The sequence below is a fragment of the Phyllobates terribilis genome, unplaced genomic scaffold, assembly GCF_046119375.1.
Source record: "Phyllobates terribilis strain yellow unplaced genomic scaffold, ASM4611937v1 Scaffold_2__4_contigs__length_985480577, whole genome shotgun sequence".
In the NCBI taxonomy this organism is placed as follows: Eukaryota; Metazoa; Chordata; class Amphibia; order Anura; family Dendrobatidae; genus Phyllobates; species Phyllobates terribilis.
This window is the reverse complement of record NW_027362762.1, coordinates 113,463,098-113,486,724: the sequence shown is the minus strand read 5'-3', so window position 1 is coordinate 113,486,724 and position 23,627 is coordinate 113,463,098. Positions and strand designations below refer to the sequence as shown.

Here is a 23,627-nt window from a genome sequence, read left to right as displayed (position 1 = left end):
GTAGTCTTGAAAGCTTGCAATTTGTTACCATCTTTTCAGTTAGCCATTAAAATGTATCAACCACTGAGGACTCTCAAATCTAAATAATGTTCAATTGACAAAGCTGAGAGTTCATGTGTTTGGGGGGAGAAGGGGAGTAGGTAGGAGTATGGTGAGATAGCAATCTCCTGTGTATGGGCACTGTAACTCATAAGCAAACAGACAACTCAGCCCTAAAGAACTCAGAACTCCATGCACATTAGATAAAAGCTGGCCAAACCTGCTGATTTTCAGATAAGGCTTTCAAAACTTGCCCCATTGAAAACACTGAAAAAATATTGACTGAGTCGAGCACTCATTTATATGGGCGGTGTTGGGACTCACTCTCTCAGGTAGGCATTCGGTAGCGTTCTGTCATGGGTGTGTCAGAAGTGACAGACAGTTGCCCTGCAGTTGGTTGAATGAGATCTCTACGTTTGGCATTATACACATCTTCTTAGAGGCTGTCTCTCTAGGACCCAGCGGCTACCTTCCTCTGGCTAATTAACACCCTGGCCTGGGTGTATAAATACCTGCTGTGTGCCAGAGGGAGGTGCCAGCAATATTCATTACCCCTTGTGAAGGCTTGAGCAAGAGCAGTATTTCTTCCTCTTTGGTGCGAAAGGACATGTGCGCATTTGTCTGGAGTCAATTAAAGCTAAGCGATTTTCCCTTGTTTGTCCCCCCTTGTTGTCTTTAGTGTTCAGTGGGGATCGACTAGTGCTCATACCCTCCCTTCCCTAGCCAGAGCCTAACACCAGGGAAAGACAGGGCGAGGTACGCGTACAGTGATCGGTGAAGAACCAATATTGGGACGTTAGTGGAGACAGAATGATACTAGATCAGCCTAGGAGGTCTCCACTCCCCCCTTTCTTTAGAGTGTGGGCTTCCTTTCCCTCTTCCCTTTGTGTTGCACTTAGTCTTTCCCACACCTTGCGTGACACATTCACACAGGCAATGCAGTTTGGTCCAAACAAGCTTTCATAAAACATGCTTGCTTTCATAAAACTTCAAGGGGTTCAAAACCCAAAACAGCCTCTTCTGGGCACAAAGATATAACAGCAAATAAACAGTTAATCTAACAGGCACATATACCGTATTTTGCGGATTATAAGATGCACCGGTTTATAAGGTGTACCCCAAATTTTGGGGCTGAAAATAGGAAAAAAATGTTTTTTAAATAAACCGATTCGTGTTATACTCAGCTTACCTCGGGAGAGGGGGGGTGGCAGCGCTGGTGGAGCAGGTGACAGGGTCGCTGCTGGCGGAGGCAGGACAGAGGTGTCTCCCGAAATCACGGCTCCTGATCTCAATCTGAGCATGCGCCACCTCCGGTGACCATTTTCCCGGAGTCCACCGCATAGAGGAGTACGGAAGGTGCAGGGCAACGGTTTTCACAAAATGTCGACGGAGCGCCCATACCATCTAACACCTCATCCTACCAGCATCGGGCTTGCAGTCATCTCACGACTCCTGCCTCCACCAGAAGCTTACGGCAGCAGCGACCACAGCCGGTAGGTTCCACCACTCAATTCATCTTATAAGACGCACTCCCATTTCCCCCCAAAATTGGAGGGAAAAAAAGTGCGTCTTTTAATCTGAAAAATATGTTATTATGTCACCTGAACAGATTACAGTCCATTCTCCCGGAGAAAACTTCATGCACAGAAGAGGGTTGATCCTACCAATCTTGGTATCTCATTCAGCCTGAGCTCCAGCAGCTTCCAGAGCCAAAGAGAAGTGTTTAACTTCAGATACAGTTCACACTCAACAGACTGCAGCTCCCACAAACTGACTGCTCAGCTTTCCTAGCTGACCTGTGCAGTTTCCATTTAGAGAGAGACAGTGGCAGGTCTGTCTCTCAGCTACAGCTCACATTTTGGCTGGTCACTCACCAGCAACACACTCGACTCTCCTCCATCCAGCAGACTGACTAAGTGAACACAGGACCTGATCTTCGCTAGAGCAAGTCAGGTGCATCTAATCAAGACCTGCAGTGCTAGTATTTAACTCTAGCTTACCTGGATTTGCTACAGCAGGTTGAGAGAGATTGCTGTCTGTTTACTGACCATTCAGCCAACAACTCTCTCATATGTATGGTCAGCTTCAGGGTTTGTGCACTTTTAGACGCAGGTTTAACAACCAATTTTTATCCAGCAAAAACAAAAGACACTTTGGGAAATGCCAGCGTTTTCTTTCCTAAAGCATCTTTTTGATTGTTTTTTTGCAACGTCTTTGGTTGTCGATTTTTTCTTTTGTGAATGGCTTCTGCCTGAAGAATAATCAGGTCACTTCTTTTAGCCGCCTCACGACTTTGGAAATCTAAAGTGGTTAAAAGACGACGCTCAAAAACCTGAACATAAGAACAGCAAAATGGTTTTACATTGCAGTGCATATGATTACGGAGCATACCCACCTGAAAAAGTCATCATCTGCACATACCCTTCGACTAAACTGACTCAGAGAAGAACTCCTAGACTTGTTCCAAGTACTTCATGCTTACGGGTGTGTGTAACACCATATGTGAAGAATAAATGTCAAGGTACATATAGATAGATAGCTCAAGCTTGTGACTCCAATATGTCTTAGTTTTAGAAGCTCTATTCAGACGACATTTGTGATCTTGCTTTGCGTGTATGCTGAAATAATTTCCTGTGTACACAACAGGTTTACCCACAGGGTTCTAATAGCTTAACAGGGACCAAAAAAAGTGTCCATGTGGCTTCTGTTGGGCCGGGACACATTCGTATACCACAGACAATGCTGTATTGAATAATGTAGTAGAAAACGTTGTTCAACTCAAAAAAGGTATCTAGCAAAAAAAAAAGTTTGGGATTCTATCTGTGACACCATCAGCCTGTGGCGCCCCTGAGGGTTCAGTTGCCACAGAGGTACTGCACCTCACCCAGAGGACTGGCATCTCCTTCTTCAGGTAAGGATGGAGTACTGCCCCGGGACCCCAACACCTGCACTCAACACTACACTACACTACTCCAGGCCGGCTGGAAGGGCATTATGCACTTCTTCTGCTGCCCTGTCCCTGGCTGGAGTGGGGGGAACCAAAGAGAGGGGGAACCAGTAGTTGGCGTGGGTGGAGGACGTAGAGCAGGGAAGCACTTAGAGAATAGATATAAAAATGGAAGCCATCTTAGTTAGTGAGTGCAGTGCAGTTCAGTCAGTGAGTAGTAAGGAGAGGAGAGGAAGGGAGCAGAGTCTCTTCAGGAGCTCTGCTCCATAGTGGGGCCTAGCAAGAGAGGCCCAGGAGTGAGAGGGGAGCAAGGGAGGAATGCTCCGATAACAGAAGGGATCCCAGGGGGTACAGTGAGTGCAGGACGGCACCCGTACGCCCGAATCTGTCAAGAGTCAGAGGGATCAGGCCGCAAGAAGGGAACCGGTCCCTGGACCAGCTGTGTTACTCCAGGTCTCGGCTGGAAAAACCGGAGGCTTTCGCACTTCCATGGTGCAGTTGCCATAACCTCACCCTAGCCGCCGTGAAGGTCACCAAGTAGGTCCGGGAACTCCAGGTTGCCCAGAGGGATCTCAGAGTACCCGATCGGAACTGTGTGTGGAGAGAGCAGGGCAGGAGGGAGAAGACCCAGCGCGGGAAGTCGGTCAAGGAAGGAACATAAAGAAAGGGGTCCCGTTAAGTGCTTCTAATATACCTGAAGGAGTGTTGAACCCCTGCCTGGCAAATGCAGTGCGACGCGGGAGTCTGACACCTGGACAGTGTACCTGAGGAACCTAAAAAGAACTGTGAGTAAACTCGGATGACTGCACTCGACTGTCTGTCAGTTATTTCCACCAAGCTACCGCGCCTGCACTACAACGCCCAGCATTACCATCTGCTACTACACTGCCTCGGGGAGCCCGCTCCGCCTGTGGAGAGCAGAAACATCCCAGCTGCCATCCCATCACCCCTGGAGGTCTGCAGCAGCGCCGGTACTCATTACCGGGAACCAAAGGTGTCGTCACGAGACAAAAATGTTAACAAAACCCCCTTTTAAAGAGTGACCCCAGTGTACGGGCCCGGGAGCCGACTGCCGTGACATCCCACAGAAGGTCAAGGCCCGGGTACCGAATCCCCCATATCCCCCTGTGCAAGTCAAGCCTAAGGCCACAGCCCCACTATTAGTATTTTTTCTCAGGAGTGAGAGCCAAAACCAGGAGTGCGTCAAAATGCAGAATTGGTGACTTGTTTCTATTATACCTTTTCTCTGATTGTTCCTCACCTGGTTTTGGCTCCCAATCCTGGGAAAAAATCCTGACCAAATACTGATAGTCGGGCCGTGGCCTAATGCTGTAACAACACCTGTAAAATATTTTTTCTTATGTCAGTATTTCTGGCCAATTTATTTGGAAGTATAAAAGTAGCATAGAAATAACTAGGCAGCTGAAACTTTTGTGATTGGAAATATTGGGGTAGGTAAACCATTTGCTCGGTTCTCAACAGGGTTGTCAAATGTCCAGAAATTCCAGAACAATCCGAAAAAACAAGGGTACTTTTTTGCCTCGTCTGTAAAGAAAAAAAAAATGAAAATTTTTTTTAAACCTGAAGAAACTTATACAGATCATTTTGACTATTTTACAGTGAATGCAGCTGATGTATTATCAGAATTATGGGCTGTAGACATGCATCACTGATAATCAGAATGATTTATTCTGGTTTCCCAATGTGTCCGTAAAAAATATTGTCTCTGATTTTTTTGATACGCCGTTGAGAAAAAAAAAAAAAAGGCAAATTGGCAACCCTGATTCTCATCCATGTATACCAGATACATGCTCAGACATATGCCATGTCCACGAAGAAGTGTTTGTGAAAAAAAAATCAAGGAACCAGTTTTACCACTGCATACATCCTGGTCTGGGGGCATCACACAAAAATTGTTAAAAGGATAATTAAAAACTACCATTGCCAGAATATATTTGAGCCAAGTTAAGGCTTTGCCTTTTAGTGGCATTTAGCCAAATATTTCAGATTTTTTGTTCCGGAGAAAAAAACGAAACAAAACCATACTTCAAAATGCCGGTCTGGGACTATGCAACTAATTTAGGAGTCCAATTCCCTTGCCTGTCTACCCTAAGCTGACCAGCCTCTCTAGGAGTGTGTTATAGTTTTGTGATGCAGGGTAGGGAGAAGCCACCGGGGACCTGCCTCTATGACTGTTTGAAGAATGGGGCCTAGGATGGGGTTCATTATACCAGGATGGGGGACATTGTTACAAGAAGGGCCCAGGACAGGGTACATTATACCAGGATGAAGAATCATAGAATCATAGAATGGTAGAGTTGGAAGGGACCTCCTGGGTCATCTGGTCCAACCCCCTGCTCAAAGCAGGATTCACTAAATCATCTCAGACAGATGTCTGTCCAGCCTCTGTTTGAAGACGTCCATTGAAGGGGAACTCACCACCTCTCGTGGCAGCCTGTTCCACTCATTAATAACCCTAACTGTCAAAAAGTTTTTTCTAATATCTAATCTGTGTCTCCTCCCATTTAGTTTCATCCCATTGCTTCTAGTCTTTCCTTGTGCAAATGAGAATAAAGATGATCCTTCTACAATGTGACAGCCCTTGACATATTTGTAGACAGCTATTAAGTCTCCTCTCAGTCTTCTTTTTTGCAAGCTAAACATTCCCAAATCCTGCAACCGTTCCTCATAGGACATGGTTTGCAGACCAGTCACCATTCTGGTCGCTCTTCTCTGAACTTGCTCCAGTTTGTCGATGTCTTTTTTAAAATGTGGTGCCCAAAACTGTACACAGTATTCCAGATGAGGTCTGACCAAAGAGGAGTAAAGACCGATAATGACTTCACGTGATCTAGACTGTATGCTTCTGTTAATACATCCCAGAATTGTATTTGCCTTTTTTGCTGCTGCATCACACTGTTGACTCATGTTCAGTCTATGATCTATTAGTATACCTAAGTCTTTCACATGTACTGTTGCTTAGCTCTATTCCTCCCATTCTGTATATGCTTTTTTCATTTTTATTGCCCAGATGTAGTACTTTGCATTTTTCCCTGTTAAAAACCATTCTGTTGGTTGCTGCCCACTGCTCCAGTTTATTTAGGTCTTTTTGAATCCTCTCTCTCTCTTCTCTAGTATTAGCTATCCCTCCTAGCTTTGTGTCATCAGCAAATTTAATCAGTTTACCCTCAATTCCTTCATCTAAATCATTGATAAAGATGTTGAACAATACAGGTCCCAGGACGGAGCCCTGTGGTACCCCACTTGAGACAATCATCCAGCTGGATGTGAAGCCATTTACAATCACCCTTTGAGTCCGATCACTAAGCCAGTTATGAATCCACCTAACAGTTGCCTGGTCCATTGCATACTTGGTCATTTTTTCAATAAGGATGGTGTGAGATACTTTGTCAAATGCTTTGCTGAAGTCAAGATATACTATATCTACAGCATTTCCCTGATCCACCCAGTCAGTGATTCTGTCATAGAAGGAAATTAAGTTAGTCTGACATGACTTGTTAGTTATAAACCCATGCTGACTCTGGTTAATCACTTCATTCTTATCCAGGTACTTACATACATGTTGTTTAATAATTTGTTCAAAGATCTTTCCTGGTATAGAAGTCAGACTCACCGGCCTATAGTTCCCTGGGTCCACCTTCTTCCCCTTTTTGAAGATAGGAACAACATTTGCTCTTCTCCAGTCTTCTGGGACTTCTCCTGTTCTCCAAGAATTTTCAAAGATTATGGAGAGTGGTTCTAAAATTTCTTCTACGATCTCCTTCAGTACTCTGGGGTGTAATTCATCTGGACCTGGAGACTTGAACTCATTTATGTTAGCTAAATATTCCCTCACAATCTTTCGGTTTACAGATAACTTGGATTCTTCTATTCCTTTAAAAGGACAGTGAAGATCAGTTGATGTTACATTTTCTTTCTGAGAGAAAACAGATGCAAAATAGGAATTAAAAAGTTTGGCCTTCTCAACATCCTCTCTTACCATTTCTCCATTTTCATCCTGTAAAAATCCTATAGCATCTTTGACTTTTCTTTTACTTTTGACATACCCCCAAAATCCTTTTTTATTGCTTTTGACATCTCTTGCAAGCCTTAATTCATTGTCAGCTTTAGCTAACCTGATACATGCCCTGCAGGATCTGCAGACTGCATTATAATCTTCTTTAGATATGCCTCCCTCTTTCCATTTAATAAACATTTCTTTCTTTCTTTTTAGCATGTGTTTAAGTTCTGTGTTCATCTATCCTGGTTTCCTTAAATGCTTTCCATTCTTCCTACTTTTCGGGATTGTTAACGATTGTGCTTTGAGAATCTCATTTTTAAAAATTTCCCATCCTTCCTGGACATTTTTGTCCTTAAGGACATCCAGCCATTGGATCCCTCCTATTCTCTTTCTGAGTCTCTTAAAATCTGCCTTTCTAAAATCTAACCTTGAAGTTTGAGTCTTCACATGTCTTCCTCCTCTAGTTATCCAAAATTCTATAATAGCATGATCGCTGCCTCCTAGGGTCCCAGCCACTTTTACCTTCTCAACCATTTCCTCCTTGTTTATAAGGATTAGATCCAAAGTAGCAGATCCCCTTGTTTTCTCCCCTACCTTTTGGAAGATAAAGTTGTCAGCAAGAGAGGATAAGAATTTGCTTGACCTGTTAGTTTTACTTGAGAGAGATTCCCAACAAATGTCTGGATAGTTGAAATCTCCCATGACCACTACGTCATATTTTTTTGAGAACTTGGTCATTTGATACATAAAGAGTTCATCCATATCTTCAGCTTGCCCAGGTGGCCTGTAGTAAATGCCTACAATGGTGTCCTTTCCGTTGTTCTCTCCTTGTATTCTTACCCAAACAGTTTCCACAGAACTCCCAGTCTCTGAAGCTTCAATCTCTGTGCAGATATACGCTTTTCTAACATACAATGCGACACCTCCTCCTCGTTTATCAAGTCTGTTTCTTGCAAATAAGTTGTATCCTTTTAGCCTTTTATTCCAATCATGTGTATCGTCCCACCAAGTTTCAGTGATTCCAATGACATCATATTTCTTTTCCTGCGTTAGTAGTTCTAATTCTCCTTGTTTGTTGCCCATGCTTTGTGCATTTGTATAAAAACATTTTAGTTTGTGATTGGTTTCTCTTCCTCCCATATTTTTATTATTTAAATTGTTTTGTCTTTGTTCTTCCTTTCCACTTCCAGTAGCAGAGATCTCAATAGTATTTGTCAGCTGTATGGCTTTTTCTGGCCTTTTGCTTCCCTTCCCACATTGTTCTAGTTTAAAGCTCTCCTGATGAGTGCAGCAAGGCAATTTCCAAATACATGTTTTCCAGTCTTCGTAAGGTGCACCCCATCTCTAGCAAGTAGTCCATCGTATAGGTAATTCATTCCGTGATCCAGAAATCCAAATCCTTGTTGACGGCACCATCGACATAGCCAGTTGTTTACCTGTAGAATCTTATTCCACCTCATTGTTCCATGGCCATCCACTGGGAGGATGGATGAGAAGACCACCTGCGCTCCCAATTCTTTCACTTTCTTGCCCAAGTCTTCAAAGTCACTGCAGATGGTTTCCAGGTCCTTTCTTGCGGTGTCATTTGTCCCCACATGTATTAGCAGGAATGGGTAGTGATCTGTAGGTCTGAAGAGTCTTGATATCCTGTCAGACACATCTTTAATTTTTGCTCCTGGAAGACAGCACATTTCTCTTGAGGTTATGTCTGGTCTGCAGATAGCAGCCTCTGTTCCTCTTAACAGGGAATCCCCCATGACCACCACTCTCCGTTTTTTTCTTCACAACATTCTTCTTTCTCCATCCAGGAGGATTCTGAGGGCTTACAAGGTTATTCATTGCTGGCAAAGTCTTATTTTGCTGTATTTCTTCCTGGTTCTCCTGCGTGAGAGCCTGGTACTGGTTCCTGAGCAGTATAGGTGCTGACTGCCTCTCTATCCTCCTGCTTCTCTGGGTCACATGCTTCCATTCCTCTGTTTCGTCAGGTGCAGTTCGAATTTCTTCTCTTTCTGAATCATGAAGAGATAATTCTGCTCTGTCTAAGAACTCTTCACCTTCCTTAATGATTTTCAAGGTAGTTAACCTCTCTTCTAGATTTCGCAACTTTTCCTCCAACAGGGACACAAGCTTGCATTTCTGGCATGTGAAGTTTGGCTTTTCCACTGGCAAGTCTGTGAACATGTAGCCGGATATGCAGCTCACCAAATGGCTCCTGGACTCTTCCATGTTCTTACTGTTAATGTTCTGAAAACAGTGAAAAAAGCTTAAAAAAAAAGCATCAAAATGCGCGCGCCGGTAGGCGCGCGGTTTACCGATGTCCTCTTTTCAGCTCCAACAGCCAAAATCCAGTGTTCTTTGAGCTCACGGAGACTCTTCACTTACCCCAAAATGCAGTGGGAATATGCAAATTATCTCCTCAGGACTCCTCCCCTGGTTTACCGATGTCCTCTTTTCAGCTCCAACAGCCAAAATCCAGTGTTCTTTGAGCTCACGGAGACTCTTCACTTACCCCAAAATGCAGTGGGAATATGCAAATTATCTCCTCAGGACTCCTCCCCTGGTTTACCGATGTCCTCTTTTCAGCTCCAACAGCCAAAATCCAGTGTTCTTTGAGCTCACGGAGACTCTTCACTTACCCCAAAATGCAGTGGGAATATGCAAATTATCTCCTCAGGACTCCTCCCCTGGTTTACCGATGTCCTCTTTTCAGCTCCAACAGCCAAAATCCAGTGTTCTTTGAGCTCACGGAGACTCTTCACTTACCCCAAAATGCAGTGGGAATATGCAAATTATCTCCTCAGGACTCCTCCCCTGGTTTACCGATGTCCTCTTTTCAGCTCCAACAGCCAAAATCCAGTGTTCTTTGAGCTCACGGAGACTCTTCACTTACCCCAAAATGCAGTGGGAATATGCAAATTATCTCCTCAGGACTCCTCCCCTGGTTTACCGATGTCCTCTTTTCAGCTCCAACAGCCAAAATCCAGTGTTCTTTGAGCTCACGGAGACTCTTCACTTACCCCAAAATGCAGTGGGAATATGCAAATTATCCCACTGCATTTTGAACATTATACCAGGAAGAGTCCCAGTGTAATAGTGGGGAAGAACGCAGCCTTCCTTTGGCACTGAAGTAGTTAAAGAAAGTGTTCCTGTAGTTAGACCTCTCTGAACTGTTGGTAGGCCAAGCTAAGGGGTTAGCTTCAGTTGTCCAGTCAGTAGAGTAGAGGGGGAACTTAGTGCCCTGATCAAGCCTTGAGTGTTGTAGAGCTTTTTCCTGGCATAATTCCTTGTGGGCTGCAGTACCTGTAACCAGCCACAAGATGCCACTGTCCTGGGTGCAGATGTCAGGTTGAGTCTGCTAGCAGTGTTACAGATAGTGATGGGGTTAATGCTGTGTGATGGCAGTCCGCGGAGGGTGGGCACATTAGGAAAATCCCTGCTTAGTTTCCAGGAGCAGGAAGTGATGAGTAGTAAGAGATAGGACAGTGAACTGTGCGGGCAGCCTGACTATATGGTGGCTGTTAGGGTAGACGGGAGCTCCATACCCTCAGACAGTGGGATCGCCAGTGTAAAAGTCTCCCTACACAAGAGTCCTGTTAGCCGGCCGGAGAAACTCAACAGAGGTATTGAGGACCCGGGGCACTTCTAGTCTGCAGAAAGCAGAGGAAGATAAATAGGACTCCAGGCCAAGACGTGGGGGAGATATTGGATCCAGAACACTGTTGGTATTGCAGAAGAGTCTCTTGGGCTAGAGATTAGAGTCACAGAGATGCTTCACTTAAAGAGGGAACCAGGGCTGAAGATGTTGCCAGCGCCTGTGAGGGAGATAATAACCTGTCGGGCCTTATCCATTATATCTGCCTGTAAATATTGCACATATTCCTCTTCCCCAAGTAAAGTCCAAGTTATGGTTTAAGAACCTCGTGTCCTCTGAATTTATTGCCACCCTGGTCCCAGAAGGGAAATGCCTGGAGACAGCCGCGATCGGATGGTTTGAAGTAAGTGGAGAGCACCACATACACAGCCACACATCAGAGGGAGGACATGTATTGTCTGTAGGGTGCCAGAGCGAGCAGGGGCTACAGCTCGCCCACGACTACCTCGCTGAGGCACCTTCCACCAGGACACGATATTTCAACAGGAAGAGGCACATTATTGCAGGATGGGGGAAATTATTACAGTAAACAGCAAGGAAGGGGACATTATTACATGAGGGGCGAACACGTATGTCATTATGGGTTCTAGAACGCTACAAGGGCTCATACATCTGATGAACATGCAGATGGGGCCCAGGTCCAAATTCTGCACCAGGGTCCATTGAACTTTAGTTACGCCACTGTGAAAGACTATGCGAATATTCATTTCTCTGATCATTTTAGAAACATTTACAATGCAATGCATATATAAAATGTAAAAAAAAAACTGGTAAGAAGAAAAATAAAAAAGAAACCTGCATCATGATTATTCTACAGGCCGTAATTCACTACTTGCCAAAAAATATTAAAAACGGTAGATTACTTTAGGTTGTCTCATAAACAATACAGGAAAAAACAGATAAATACATGATCACTGAGGGTCCAACCGATGGGATCACCACTGATCACAAGAAAAGGAGTCCTAAAGTCCCCAGTGTGACTGGAACATTAGTGAGCCTCTGCACAGTCTTTAGGAGCTGAGGTCACACATGCCGACTACGGCACCACTCACTAAGGACGACTTTGAGTCCCTGTTTTCAGGCTCTTTGGTGGTCTCAGCCGCTGGACCTCCAGCAATCATAAATTTCTCAAATATCCTGTGGATAATAAATAATTGTTTATGGGTCTGTGCCTTTACTGTTCAAGTTATTTGAACAAAAAAGTAAAAATTAAAGCCAAGACAGAGTTGTGGTAAGGGCACATACCCAATATAAGTGCTACAGTATACTCGAGAACTCAGAGGTTATGTGGAGCCATAAGACACCTAAAGTCCAAACTGTAGATAAATCCATGTTGGTACCAATCAATGTACTGCTCGTTTCCCAGGTTCTGAGATGTGCAATTATTCATGATATCACAAAATATATCAATGACCGATCAGAACTGCAAATCTCCAGCCTTGTACAACTCTTTTGTGCAATTCCAATTTGCACAAGCCACCATGTTATTATCCTACATTACTGCATGGTGAGTCGACCTTGGGTAGTTTTGGTCAGGTGTGAACACATGCATTGTCTACGATGCACCCGGGCAGCTGCACACACTGAAGCAATGACGTCATGTAGGCGATATATAAAAGCATGGCCTCCCAAATGTGATTGACAGGGACAGCTATGAGTCAATCGTTATACGGGTGGCAATTAGAGAAATGCTTAAGGCTCGAGTTAGACGGGCGAGATTGGCCCTGCCAACATCACCGGCATTTACAAGATTGTAGAGGGGCATCGACCATTGTTTCTCATCATGTATAATACATAATATTCTCCTTTAAAAAGAAAATTCCAACAAAATTAATATGCATTTGGTCCTGCTATTACTCTGCTTGCGCCATGCATATACGTTTTCTTTACTGCCATTAATTGTTGGTGTCGTTTGCTTGGCGAAAATGAGCATAAAATTATTGACAACTTTTAAAAGGTTGCTACATTTTTGCACAACTGTATTCAGGAACAGGTTCGTAGAAAAATATTAGGCTTTCAGGCAAAAGTATTTTCGTTGGTCAAGTTGGGAAAAAATAGCAGAATGCAGTAGGCTTGTGGATTTTAGGTGGACAGGTCACGTTTAAGGCCACGTGCACACTGAGTATTTGGTGAGTTATTTACCGCAGTATTTATAAGCCTAAACCAGGAGTGGAACAATCAGAGGAAAAGTATAATAGAAACACGTCACCACTTCTGTATTTATCACCCACTCCTGCTGTTAGCTTACAAATACTGGAGGTAAAATACTGACCATCTGCATGAGGCCTAAGGCCACGTTCACACACTCAGTATTGTACCTCAGTATTTGTAAGCTAACAGCAGAAGTGGGTGATGAATACAGAAGTGGTGACATGTTTCTATTATACTTTTCCTTTGATTGTTCCACTCCTGGTTTAGGTTTACAAATACTGAGGTCAAATACTGACCAAATACTGAACGTGCGATTGTAGCCTAATACAGGGGTCGACAAAGTTGTTCAGACTCTAGGAGCCAGCCAAAAAATTTAGGAGCCAGAATTTTTTTTGTTGACAAACTGTACATATAGACCCCCTCACACACGGCGTCTCCCCGGGGAGCACGGCCTTTGTATGTACTTACACAGGTAGCGTGAGATGAGAACGGGCCCCCGGCCACAGCGATCCTTCCCCCCCAGGGCCGGCTCCAGGTTTTTCTGGGCCCCGGGCGAAAGAGTCTCAGTGGGCCCTTTTAACACATACACGATTCATGATGCACAGATACGGCGGAGAAATAAATATATATATATATTTATTACACATGGCCCAGCCTGCCCCCTCATCCTTCACATACGCAGACATATGCACACGCACACACGGTACGCAGACATATGCGCGCGCGCACACGGCACGCAGACATATGCGCGCGCGCACACGGCACGCAGACATATGCGCGCGCGCACACGGCACGCAGACATATGCGCGCGCGCACACACGGCACGCAGACATATGCGCGCGCGCACACACGGCACGCAGACATATGCGCGCGCGCACACACGGCACGCAGACATATGCGCGCGCGCACACACGGCACGCAGACATATGCGCGCGCGCACACACGGCACGCAGACATATGCGCGCGCGCACACACGGCACGCAGACATATGCGCGCGCGCACACACGGCACGCAGACATATGCGCGCGCACACACGGTACGCAGACATATGTACACATACAGACATACACATAGATAAAACAGACAAATATATATACACAGTCATATACACTGACATTCACATACATGCACTCACACAGACCCATTACTAATATTTTTAATATGGGGAATGGGGAAGCCTCACTCACCTGTCCCCGGTCCAGTGTCCTGTCCAGCAGCTCCTCGGGTATGGGGCAGTGCAGGGCCCCCGGCGTGTCACAGACTTCATGGCCCTGGAACATCAGAGGGGCCCACTTGCGGTCGGGTCCGGGCCCCTCCCGCCCATCTGTGCAGGACCTCCGCTCCGACGGTGTTTGATTGCCGGCACTCCCCCAGACATGGCCGCGCGCTGTGCGGCTGTGTCTGCTAGTAATGACGCGGCAGGAGCGACACACAAGCACAATTAAAGGTGCAGTGCCGTCGACCCTGCCGTGTCATTACTAGCAGACACAGCCGGACAGCGCGCGGCCATGTCTGGGGGAAGTGCCGGCAATCAAGCAGCGCCTGCGTCCCTGAACAGGTGCCGAGGAAGCGGCCAGGGCCCCGACAGTGAGTGGGCGGGTGGGTGTGTGGGCCCGGCCCCGACAGTGAGTGGGCGGGTGGGTGTGTGGGCCCGGCCCCGACAGTGAGTGGGCGGGTGGGTGTGTGGGCCCGGCCCCGACAGTGAGTGGGCCCGGCCCCGACAGTGAGTGGGCGGGTGGGTGTGTGGGCCCGGGCCCCGACAGTGAGTCCAGGGCCCCGGCACTTGCCCGGGTACGCCGGGTGCTGACGCCGGCCCTGCTTCCCCCGTAACCCAACTCTCCCTGTCCAGTCCCGAAGCATAAGGGGGGCGGAGCAAAGTGGAGAAGGCGGCCTGAGCGATACTGTCCCTGCTTCCTCCGATTGGATGACTCCGTGCAGGAGGTGGGATTGGATTGAGAGTATTTTTTTTTCTTCTCAACTCCTCAAGCACCAGGCAACATTTTCTAGGCGCCAGACAACATTTTCTAGGCGCCACTGGCGACCAGGCGCCTGGGTTTGTCGAGCCCTGGCCTAATAGGCATATAACTTGTGTGTCCGCCTACAAAGCGGCCAAGCTCACGGAGCAGCACACGGACACAGTCACATCCCCCATTTGTAGGCAGTACTGGCCAATGAAGTGCGATGTTAGGCTGAACGTACTCTCAACGCCTCATTCACACGTCTTTTTTGGGGGTAGTATCAGAAAAACAGGACCATTTTTCATCTGTGCTCTGGATCCAGTTTTCATCCATGTGTACTTTTCAATGTGGTATCGTATTTTCTTGTTTACAAAAAAAAAAAAAAAAAAAAAATCAGTAAAAAACGGACAGCACATGGATGACATCTGAGTGCTGCCTATTTTTTTTCACTAGAATGGCAGATCAAATGCACCCAATGAGAATAAAAAAACAAAAAAAAAAGTCAGACATATGAACAAGCCCATTGACTGTAACAGGAACAAGTTTTATCCGTCAAGAACACGAACATGAAACAAGTCCGTCTGGTTGCTAAGTTTAGTTTATGTTCGTTGTACAAAACATTCATATATCCTGCATCACAGAAATTAATTAGGTTGTCCACTACTTTTACACTGATGTCCCTTCCTTAGGATAGGTCATCAATGTCTGATCGGCCGGGCTCCGACACCCGGCACATCCGATCAGCTGTTATCGGTGGTGGCGGTGGCCGGAAGTACTTACTTGTGGGGCTGGCGGTCTACTTGTAGCGAACGACAAGTAGACGGCCACTACAAGTAGACGGCCACTACAAGTAGACGGCCAAGCCTCGCAAGTAAGTACTTCCGGCCACCACCGATAACAGATGATCGGCGGGGGGTGCTGGGTGTCGGACCCCGGGCGATCAGACGTTGATGACCTATCCTATGGAAATTGCATCAATGTAAAAGTAGTGGACAACCTCTTTAGGCATAAGACATGCATTAATCTAAAAAAATGCCACAAAGAACTCAAAATTCTAAATTCCCCTAAAAGGCCTCTTGTCCATAGATGTGCCATACAACCATAGCCAACTGTACAGGTGTCCCATCTATATGGACACAACATATATAACACCAACAGGATTCCTTTTTGATCATTACTTGACAGCAGGAGCAGATGACCTGACGTGACTCTCCATTACAGACAGTAAGGCCGGTCTGACAACGCACATTTTTTAAACAGGTCAAATTAATTTCAATCACTACTGCAGCAATTATCATTTGGCAACGATGCCTATGGGTGATTGGTATTGCAAAAGAAATAAAAAAGTAGTGTGTAAACTAGAGGTATAAGCCATCCTGTGACTCTCCAGCTGTTTCAAAGCTATAAAACACAGGCGCTGAGGACATAATAGGAGTTGTAGTCTTGTTGGAAAGTCACAGGCTGGTCATCATCCGTGATATAAATTCCTTCAGAATCGAGGTAGCCATACATAATCACTAATTCGATGAACATTATGGGTGATGTTTTATCCTTGTACTTCCTCATATGCTTTTTTTTCCCCTTGGGGGGCATATTTTCTTTTAAAGTATTTACTCCACTTTACTGGTACAAGTATTGCACTAATGTACAAGAATAAACAGGCTTTGCTTCAGAATTAAGCGGATTCATAAAATACCCTTTATAGGCCGCAGGAGAAACCTGCTAACCAGCAGCATCTTTCGTTCTGGAAACCTTGGACAGAATGGGTACAATGTTGGGGTACGTGCACGTGGGCAAAAATCGCTATTTATTACGAATTTCACTCTTTACATTACATATGGACACCATGTGGATGAAGTTTTCCAAAGTTATACACCTACTGTACTACATAAGGGGACAATTCAGACAAAAAATCCGCTGTGTATCCAGTCTGTGTGGATGAGCCCTCAGGCCTCATTGAGACATCCATATTTCACAGACCCATTAGGCTATGTTCACACGTTGCGTTTGTGTGTTTTTTTTCCCCCCGAAGGCAAAACCTGCTAACTTGGCAGTAAAGAAGCAGGATTTTGCTGAGTTTTTGTCAAATTGTTTATTTGTCTCTTGTGCATGCTGATAAAGTTTAGTGCAGAAAAAAAAAAAACCTAATTCAATTTCAGAAGGTTTTGCCACCAAAAATGCAGTAAAAGCTGATACCTGCGTATTTTGCGGCGTTATTGCCCTATCTATTGCTATTGCTTTCTATGGGTGAAAAACGCTACAAAAATGCTGAAAAAAATGACATGCTGCAAAAACGCAGCAGTTTCACAAAAGTCAGGAAAAAAAAAAAGGTGTGTGCATGAGATTTCTGAAATATCAGACTTTGCTGGTGCTATAAAATGCAGCTTAAAATTTGGAAATAAAAAAAAATAAAAACGCAACGTGTGAACATAGCCTTATAGTTTATGAAACTGTTCACACATCCATTCTTTTTTTCTTGGCGGACTTAGTGACCGCAAAAAAAATAAAAAAAATGGATTTTTCACCAAGATGCTTGCGAAACCTCTAAGTGTTTTTGCATAAGGAATGGTAAAAACTGATGAATATTGACCCATCACAGTGATGAATTTTCTCCCCCCCCCCCATGTAAAAAATATTCTAATGAGCCCTTTTATAAGAGAATATTCACAATTTTTCTGAAATCGTGGCAAAATGCCAGACCTGTGTCACACAATTAGAAGAATCATGACAAAGAGCATGATGTGAATACTCAGCTGTCTATGAGGAGACAATCCCTTTAATAGACTGGACACTTTTTGTCCATACAAGGTCACATGGAGCTTGGCCATCTGTTCATCTTACCTGGGATAATAGAAGGCCTTTTCTTAGTTCTTCTTATAGGATCCAAAACTTTCATGTTTTTCGGAATCTTTCCCTTAAAATCAACCCCCGAGAGCAACTCTGGAGGAAGGCTGCTCCGTCTAGAAAGTCCATTGTCACTTGCATTACACCAGAGCTTGCTCCTAGTCCTGGCATAGAGACTGCTGTCATCCAGGGCCATGGTGGCCTGTTCACCAATCGGCCAGCATTAGTTACAAATAAAGTAGAAATGAGGGCATTTCCTCTGGCGTGCCGCCTGGGTTCTCATTCTTGTCCATGCACTTGTTTGGGAAGTTTAGCACAGTGATAGGCGTGCCCTTCTACAGGTGTAGGATTACTAAGCAGCACCTCCCTGCACCAGGTAAGGGCTCAAAGCAGGAGGAGGGGAGGACACTGAAAACTATTAGATCAAGACAACGATTTGTACCGACATCAAAGGCGCAGATAATCTTCCATCCGGGTGTACAAACACAAATAAAGGATGGCTGCTCCCCAGGTGCAACATAGTATGTCATATGACTTTCTCCAAGGCTTTTTTCAGTTAATCACTCCTGTCATTCATGATGAAGGAATACACATCTGACGTGGCTGCAGAAACCATAAAAATTGCACCAGGATAAAAAAAAAATAAAAAAATTCCATCATTCACTTTTGCCTTTGTTCTTTTTTGGGTAACTTTTTTGTTTTTTTAATAGTTTTCATAACCAACTTTCACAGAAATTGTGAACAACATATAAAAAGGATGTGAATCGCGTGGGAAAGTAAGGCATTACTGCAACTATGTCTACTACGCTTCGATGTTGTCATCATGTTGCAGTAACTTGTGGGTACCCAAATATCACCAATTCAGGGGTCTAGGAAAATCAGTGCAAAGCTGTGCTGGAATAGTAATCTCAATATTTGTATATAAATAGTTAAGTTATGTGACATCACAGGTCTGTTAGTATAAGGTAAGCCGCTATGACATCACAATTGGATTTAAGTTTGGCACACTGCTGTGACATCAAATCTCTGCTGATACTAGAAGTGGGTTTGCATCTGGTAAGCTAACTGATATGTTTCAGCCAGGTAAGCATTTCTGACATCACAAGTGTGTTTCCATCAGGTAAGCAGCTATGACATCACAAATAGGTGTAAGTCCAGTGAACTGTTGTGACATCATAAGTGTATTTCCTTTGACTAAGGTGCTGTGACATTATCACTGTCTTTCTGTCAATTCAGAAAAGAATTGGATAAGGTAATGTGACATCAAAAGATAATTCGCTCCTGTGACATTCATATTACTGCTATTTTCAATAAATTGGATGTGTCACAAGTAAGTTTTCCTCAGTAAGCTATTATGACATCACAACTGTTTCCATCATTGCTTTGATATTACAACTGTGTTTCTCTCAGACTAGATGGTGGCCCGATTCAAACGCATCGGGTATTCTAGAATATGTATGGGCTGACTGGGCGCAATCAGCAGAGCGGTGTTTAAATTTGGCGCCAAAATCGCTGATTGGTCGCAGTCGCCGGCCGTGACCAATCAGCAAAGCGGTGTTTAAATTTGGCGCCAATATCGCTGATTGGTCGCGGCCGGCGGAATCGTTTTACTGAGGACCGGGGAGCGGCGCTGCGTGTGCGGGTACTTCCGCTGTGACCAGCCGGGTGATGAGCGGCTGCTCGCAGCAGAAGCATCCCGACCGGCGGCGCCGCTCCCCGGTCCTCCCTTCACACTTGCCGTCGGGAGATCAGCAGCCGTAGCCGCTGATTTCCCGACGGTAGTTGCATGGAGGTCAGCGGCGCCGCCGGTCGGGGTAGTTCTGCTGCGAGCAGCTGGGAGATGACCGGCTAGCGCTGGTCTTCTCCCGGCTGCATCGCCGCTGACCTCCGTGCGGCAGATGAGCCGCTAATGGCAGCCATCTTTTTCTGAAATCTCGCGTCGCTGATTGGCCGCAGCCGGACCAATCAGTGACGCGGGATTTCCTGGACAGAAGGACAGACAGACAGACGGGATAAGACAATTATATACATATTAGATAAGGAGCTGAGACCTCACACACTAGTTTCAATCGGGTAAACTGCTGTGACATCACATATCACAGTCAGGTAAGCTGCTGTGACATCACATATTACAGTCAGGAAAACTGCTGTGACATCACAAATTACAGTCAGGTAAGCAGCTGTGACATCACATATTACAGTAAATTATGCTGCTGTGACATCACAAAGTACAGTCAGGTAAGCTGCTTGACATCACATATTACAGTCAGGTAAACTGCTGTGACATCACATATTACAGTCAGGTAAGCTGCTGTCACATCACATATTACAGTCATGTAAGGTGCTGTGACAACACATATTACAGTCAGGTAAGCTGCTGTGACATCACATATTACAGTCAGGTGAGCTGCTGTGACATCACATATTACGGTCAGGTGAGCTGCTGTGACATCACATATTACAGTCAGTTACGCTGCTGTCACAACACATATTACAGTCAGTTACGCTGCTGTGACATCACATATTACAGTCAGTTACGCTGCTGTGACATCACATATTACAGTCAGTTACGCTGCTGTGACATCACATATTACAGTCAGTTATGCTGCTGTGTAATCACATATTAGTCAGGTAAGCTTCTGTGACATCAAGTATACCGTAATTTCAGCTTGAAATCAAGGTGCTCATATACTGGTCTTGCACAGCCTCTGTGTTGGTCTGTCCCAGTTTAGTCTGGTTGATGTGTGGAGCAGTCAGATTACACTGCTGTCCGAGCACTAACATACTGCTTTGTTCACTTGAGTGTAAATAGAGCATCTCAGCCTTGTCCTTATGTCCCCCTACTACAGATCACAATACTGCTGCTGCAGAGGAGGTTGTGAAATAGAGAGGAGCTACTTCCAAATGCTAAATACTGAAGGCTAAGTTCACATGTCCAGCAATCATCCTTTAGGCTGTGTGCCCACGATGCATTTTTTAAGCGTTTCCGCAGCGGCAAAAACGCTGCAGAAACGCTTAAAAAATGCTTGGTAGAAGGCCTGCCATGTTCCCCAATGATAATCCGCATGTGCTGTGCACATGCTGCGGAAATTTCCGCTGCAGATTATCATTGCGGAAAAAAACGCAGCACTATCAATTATTTTGCGGAAGTGCTGCGTTTTCGCCGCCATTGACTTGCATTAGAACACATGGAATCCGCATCACTGCATAAGTAGATGCGCATTCCATGCATTCTAATGTGCGGATGGTACCCGGGTGTGGAGGACAGGAGACTCTCCTCCGGACCCGGGTACCATTGAAAACTGTAAAAAAAAGAATAAAATAAAAAATAAATATATACTTACCTTCTGGAGGCCTGTGCTGCGCTCCTCCTTGCTTGGCAGCAGTTCGCGATGGAATGAAGGACCTGCGCTGACGTCAGAGTCATGTGACGGGTCACGCGACGCTGACGTCGGCAGGTCCTTCAGTCTACCGCTGCCGGCAGCCGGGACGGTGAAGCAAGACAGCGCGGGCCATTGGAGGGTAAGTATATATTTATTTTTTCACATTCTCTCGGGTCACACTATATAAATCCATGCTGTTTGCATGGATTTATATAGTGTGACCAAGTTGACAAGCACTTTCCAAGTGATGCTAAAATCGCCTGGAAAGCACTTGTCAACCCGCATGCGGAAATGCATGTGAAGAACGCTTCACATCCGCATGTCCCTGGCAGGAAAAACGCATGTACAATCCGCATGTACGATCCGCATGTATAATCCGCATGTACAATCCGCATGTACGATCCGCATGTACAATCCGCATGTACAATCCGCATGCGTTTTTTTCTGCCAGAGAGATGCAGAAACGCTCAGGAAAAAATCCTGAGCATTTCTGCATTGTGGGCACAAAGCCTTAGAACGGATCCAGCAGCAATCCATTAACAATAAAGTTGTGCAGACACAACTTTTTTGTCAGCCTGAAAAAAAACTGATTTCAACTGGATCCATTATTTAACATTAAAGCCTATGGAAAACAGATCCGTTAATTAGTCATCCATTTTTCTCCCATTTGAAAAGGATCAGTTTTTTCCTACTGGATCAGTTTCAAATAGATAATTATTTGAAAGTTCACGTCTAGTAGTAAATGTTAAATATTTTTTCACCTCCAGTAAGCAAAAAACGGATCCATTTCAAATTTTATTTTTATTTTGATGGGTGGGGGAGAGGTACATTCATGGCAATTTTAGCTTTCCCCTACTACACAAATGCATTGCATTATATAGCTAAGGCCATGGCCCCACTATTAGTATTTGGTCAGTATTCGGTCAGTATTTTTTTCTCAGGAGCTTGGACTGGCCCATGGGAGAATCCTCCGGTGGGCCCCTGTGCAGGAGTGGGTCACCACCCTCTTATATGAGCAGCACTTGGCACAATACACTTGAATCACTATGTACAGACAAAGGTGGCATCTTATTCATTTACCAATCTATCCAGTTCATTGTTATATACATTTGTGATTGAGGATAATGTCACATTTGCATGTAGCTGAAAATTGGGGCCCCGGAGTTGGTTACTGGTGGGCCCTTGGCACCCCAGTCCGGCACTGAGTGGGAGCCAAAACCAGGAGTGGGAGATAAATGCAGAATTGGTGACTTGTTTCTATTATACCTTTTCTCTGATTGTTCTTCACCTGGTTTTGGCTCCGACTCCTGAGAAAAAATACTGACCGAATACTGAGCAAATACTGATAGTGGGGCTGTGGTCTAAATCACAGTCTCTTATGATGCCCAGTCACAGGAATACCCACATGGCAGAGACTGAGAAGCATTTAAGGTTAACAGCAGTCATCAAAGCTAAGTTCTAATCATTTTTGTTACAGTCAGATGCCAGCTGTATAACACAGATGACATCTGCCAGCTCCTGGGCCTGTTCTATACATCCGAACATGACTCCTGATGTACTATAACGTTGCTATAGCTTCCCATTCATTAGAAGAAGGCAAAACGTGTATTCTTTCTGTCTTCGACAGTATATTTTTTTACGATGGGTCTTTATGGTGGACGGATGCCCTGACATCCATCCTGGTTGTGGCCACTGTAAGATGCATACCTCTTGAGCGTATGTGTCCGATAGTGGTTACAAATGCAATCTGCACCAAGCCTAAAAATATTTTCTTGCACCAAAATGACGGTTATTCTATAAGATGTACCAACATTTTCATTTTTATTTCATAAATGAATAGTACACATGAAAATAATCAACTTTGTAATATATCTTATTAGAGAAATCTGCTTCTTTCTCGTACTGGAATGATCTTTCACTCTCAATTCATGGGTACAATCTGTATTCGCTGAAGACAGATTTTCCCATTACTGAGATAGGAGATGACAGCTGCTGCTCATAATATTCTACAGAGAGGGGAGGAGGGAGGAACTAGAGGCAGACGCAGACATATTGCTGTAAGTTCTCCTGAAACGACCGTTACAGTTCTCCATAGAATTTTATGAGCACCAACTGCCGTCTCCTATCTCAGTAATGGGAAATCTGTATTCGCTGAAGACAGAATTTACCATTCTACTGAAAGGAAATGATCAGTCCAGGAGGGGAAAAAAAGTAGATTTCTCTAATAAGATATATTACATAGTTTCATATTTTCACGCATACTATTGATTTATCAAAAAAAAAAAAAATAACGGCAACTGTTTAAGCCACACCAGCATCCAGAAAAGACATACCTGTCTTTTTAAATGAGTAACAAAAAGTGTTGCAAATGTAATAAACAGGTTTTAAACTAAGATTGAAAAATTTGCAGAAGATTTTGACACTTTTTCCACTAAAGTTGAGGAGTTCTCTCATTGGTAATTTGTCCAACTATGTAAAAAAAAAAACAACAAAAAAAAAAACATTAGAAGCTAGTATTAGGAAATGGAGAACACTTTGGCTACCAAATGTACCCCATTTGCTAGCCAAAGTGTTCTCCATTTCCTAAGGCCATAATGGCTGTAATGAGGGCACTGTGAGCTCAGTAGAACCT

The 23,627-nt window shown here is 44.7% G+C and overlaps 1 protein-coding gene across 5 annotated transcripts in view; it reads right to left on the bottom strand.

Annotated features, from left to right (window-relative positions):
- FRY (FRY microtubule binding protein) overlaps positions 1-23,627 on the bottom strand; it is a 444,805-nt gene that overhangs the window by 262,014 nt on the left and 159,164 nt on the right. Inside the window, exon 1 of one of the 5 annotated variants that reach the window (XM_073662505.1) lies at positions 17,610-17,947. The exons of 3 other annotated variants lie outside the window; for them this stretch is intronic. In XM_073662505.1, coding sequence (XP_073518606.1) covers positions 17,610-17,808 — 199 coding nt within the window. In that variant the 5' untranslated portion in view covers positions 17,809-17,947. Of the gene's footprint in view, positions 1-17,609; positions 17,948-23,627 lie in introns of those variants that run through there. One more of the 5 variants, XM_073662502.1, reaches the window with a different exon arrangement.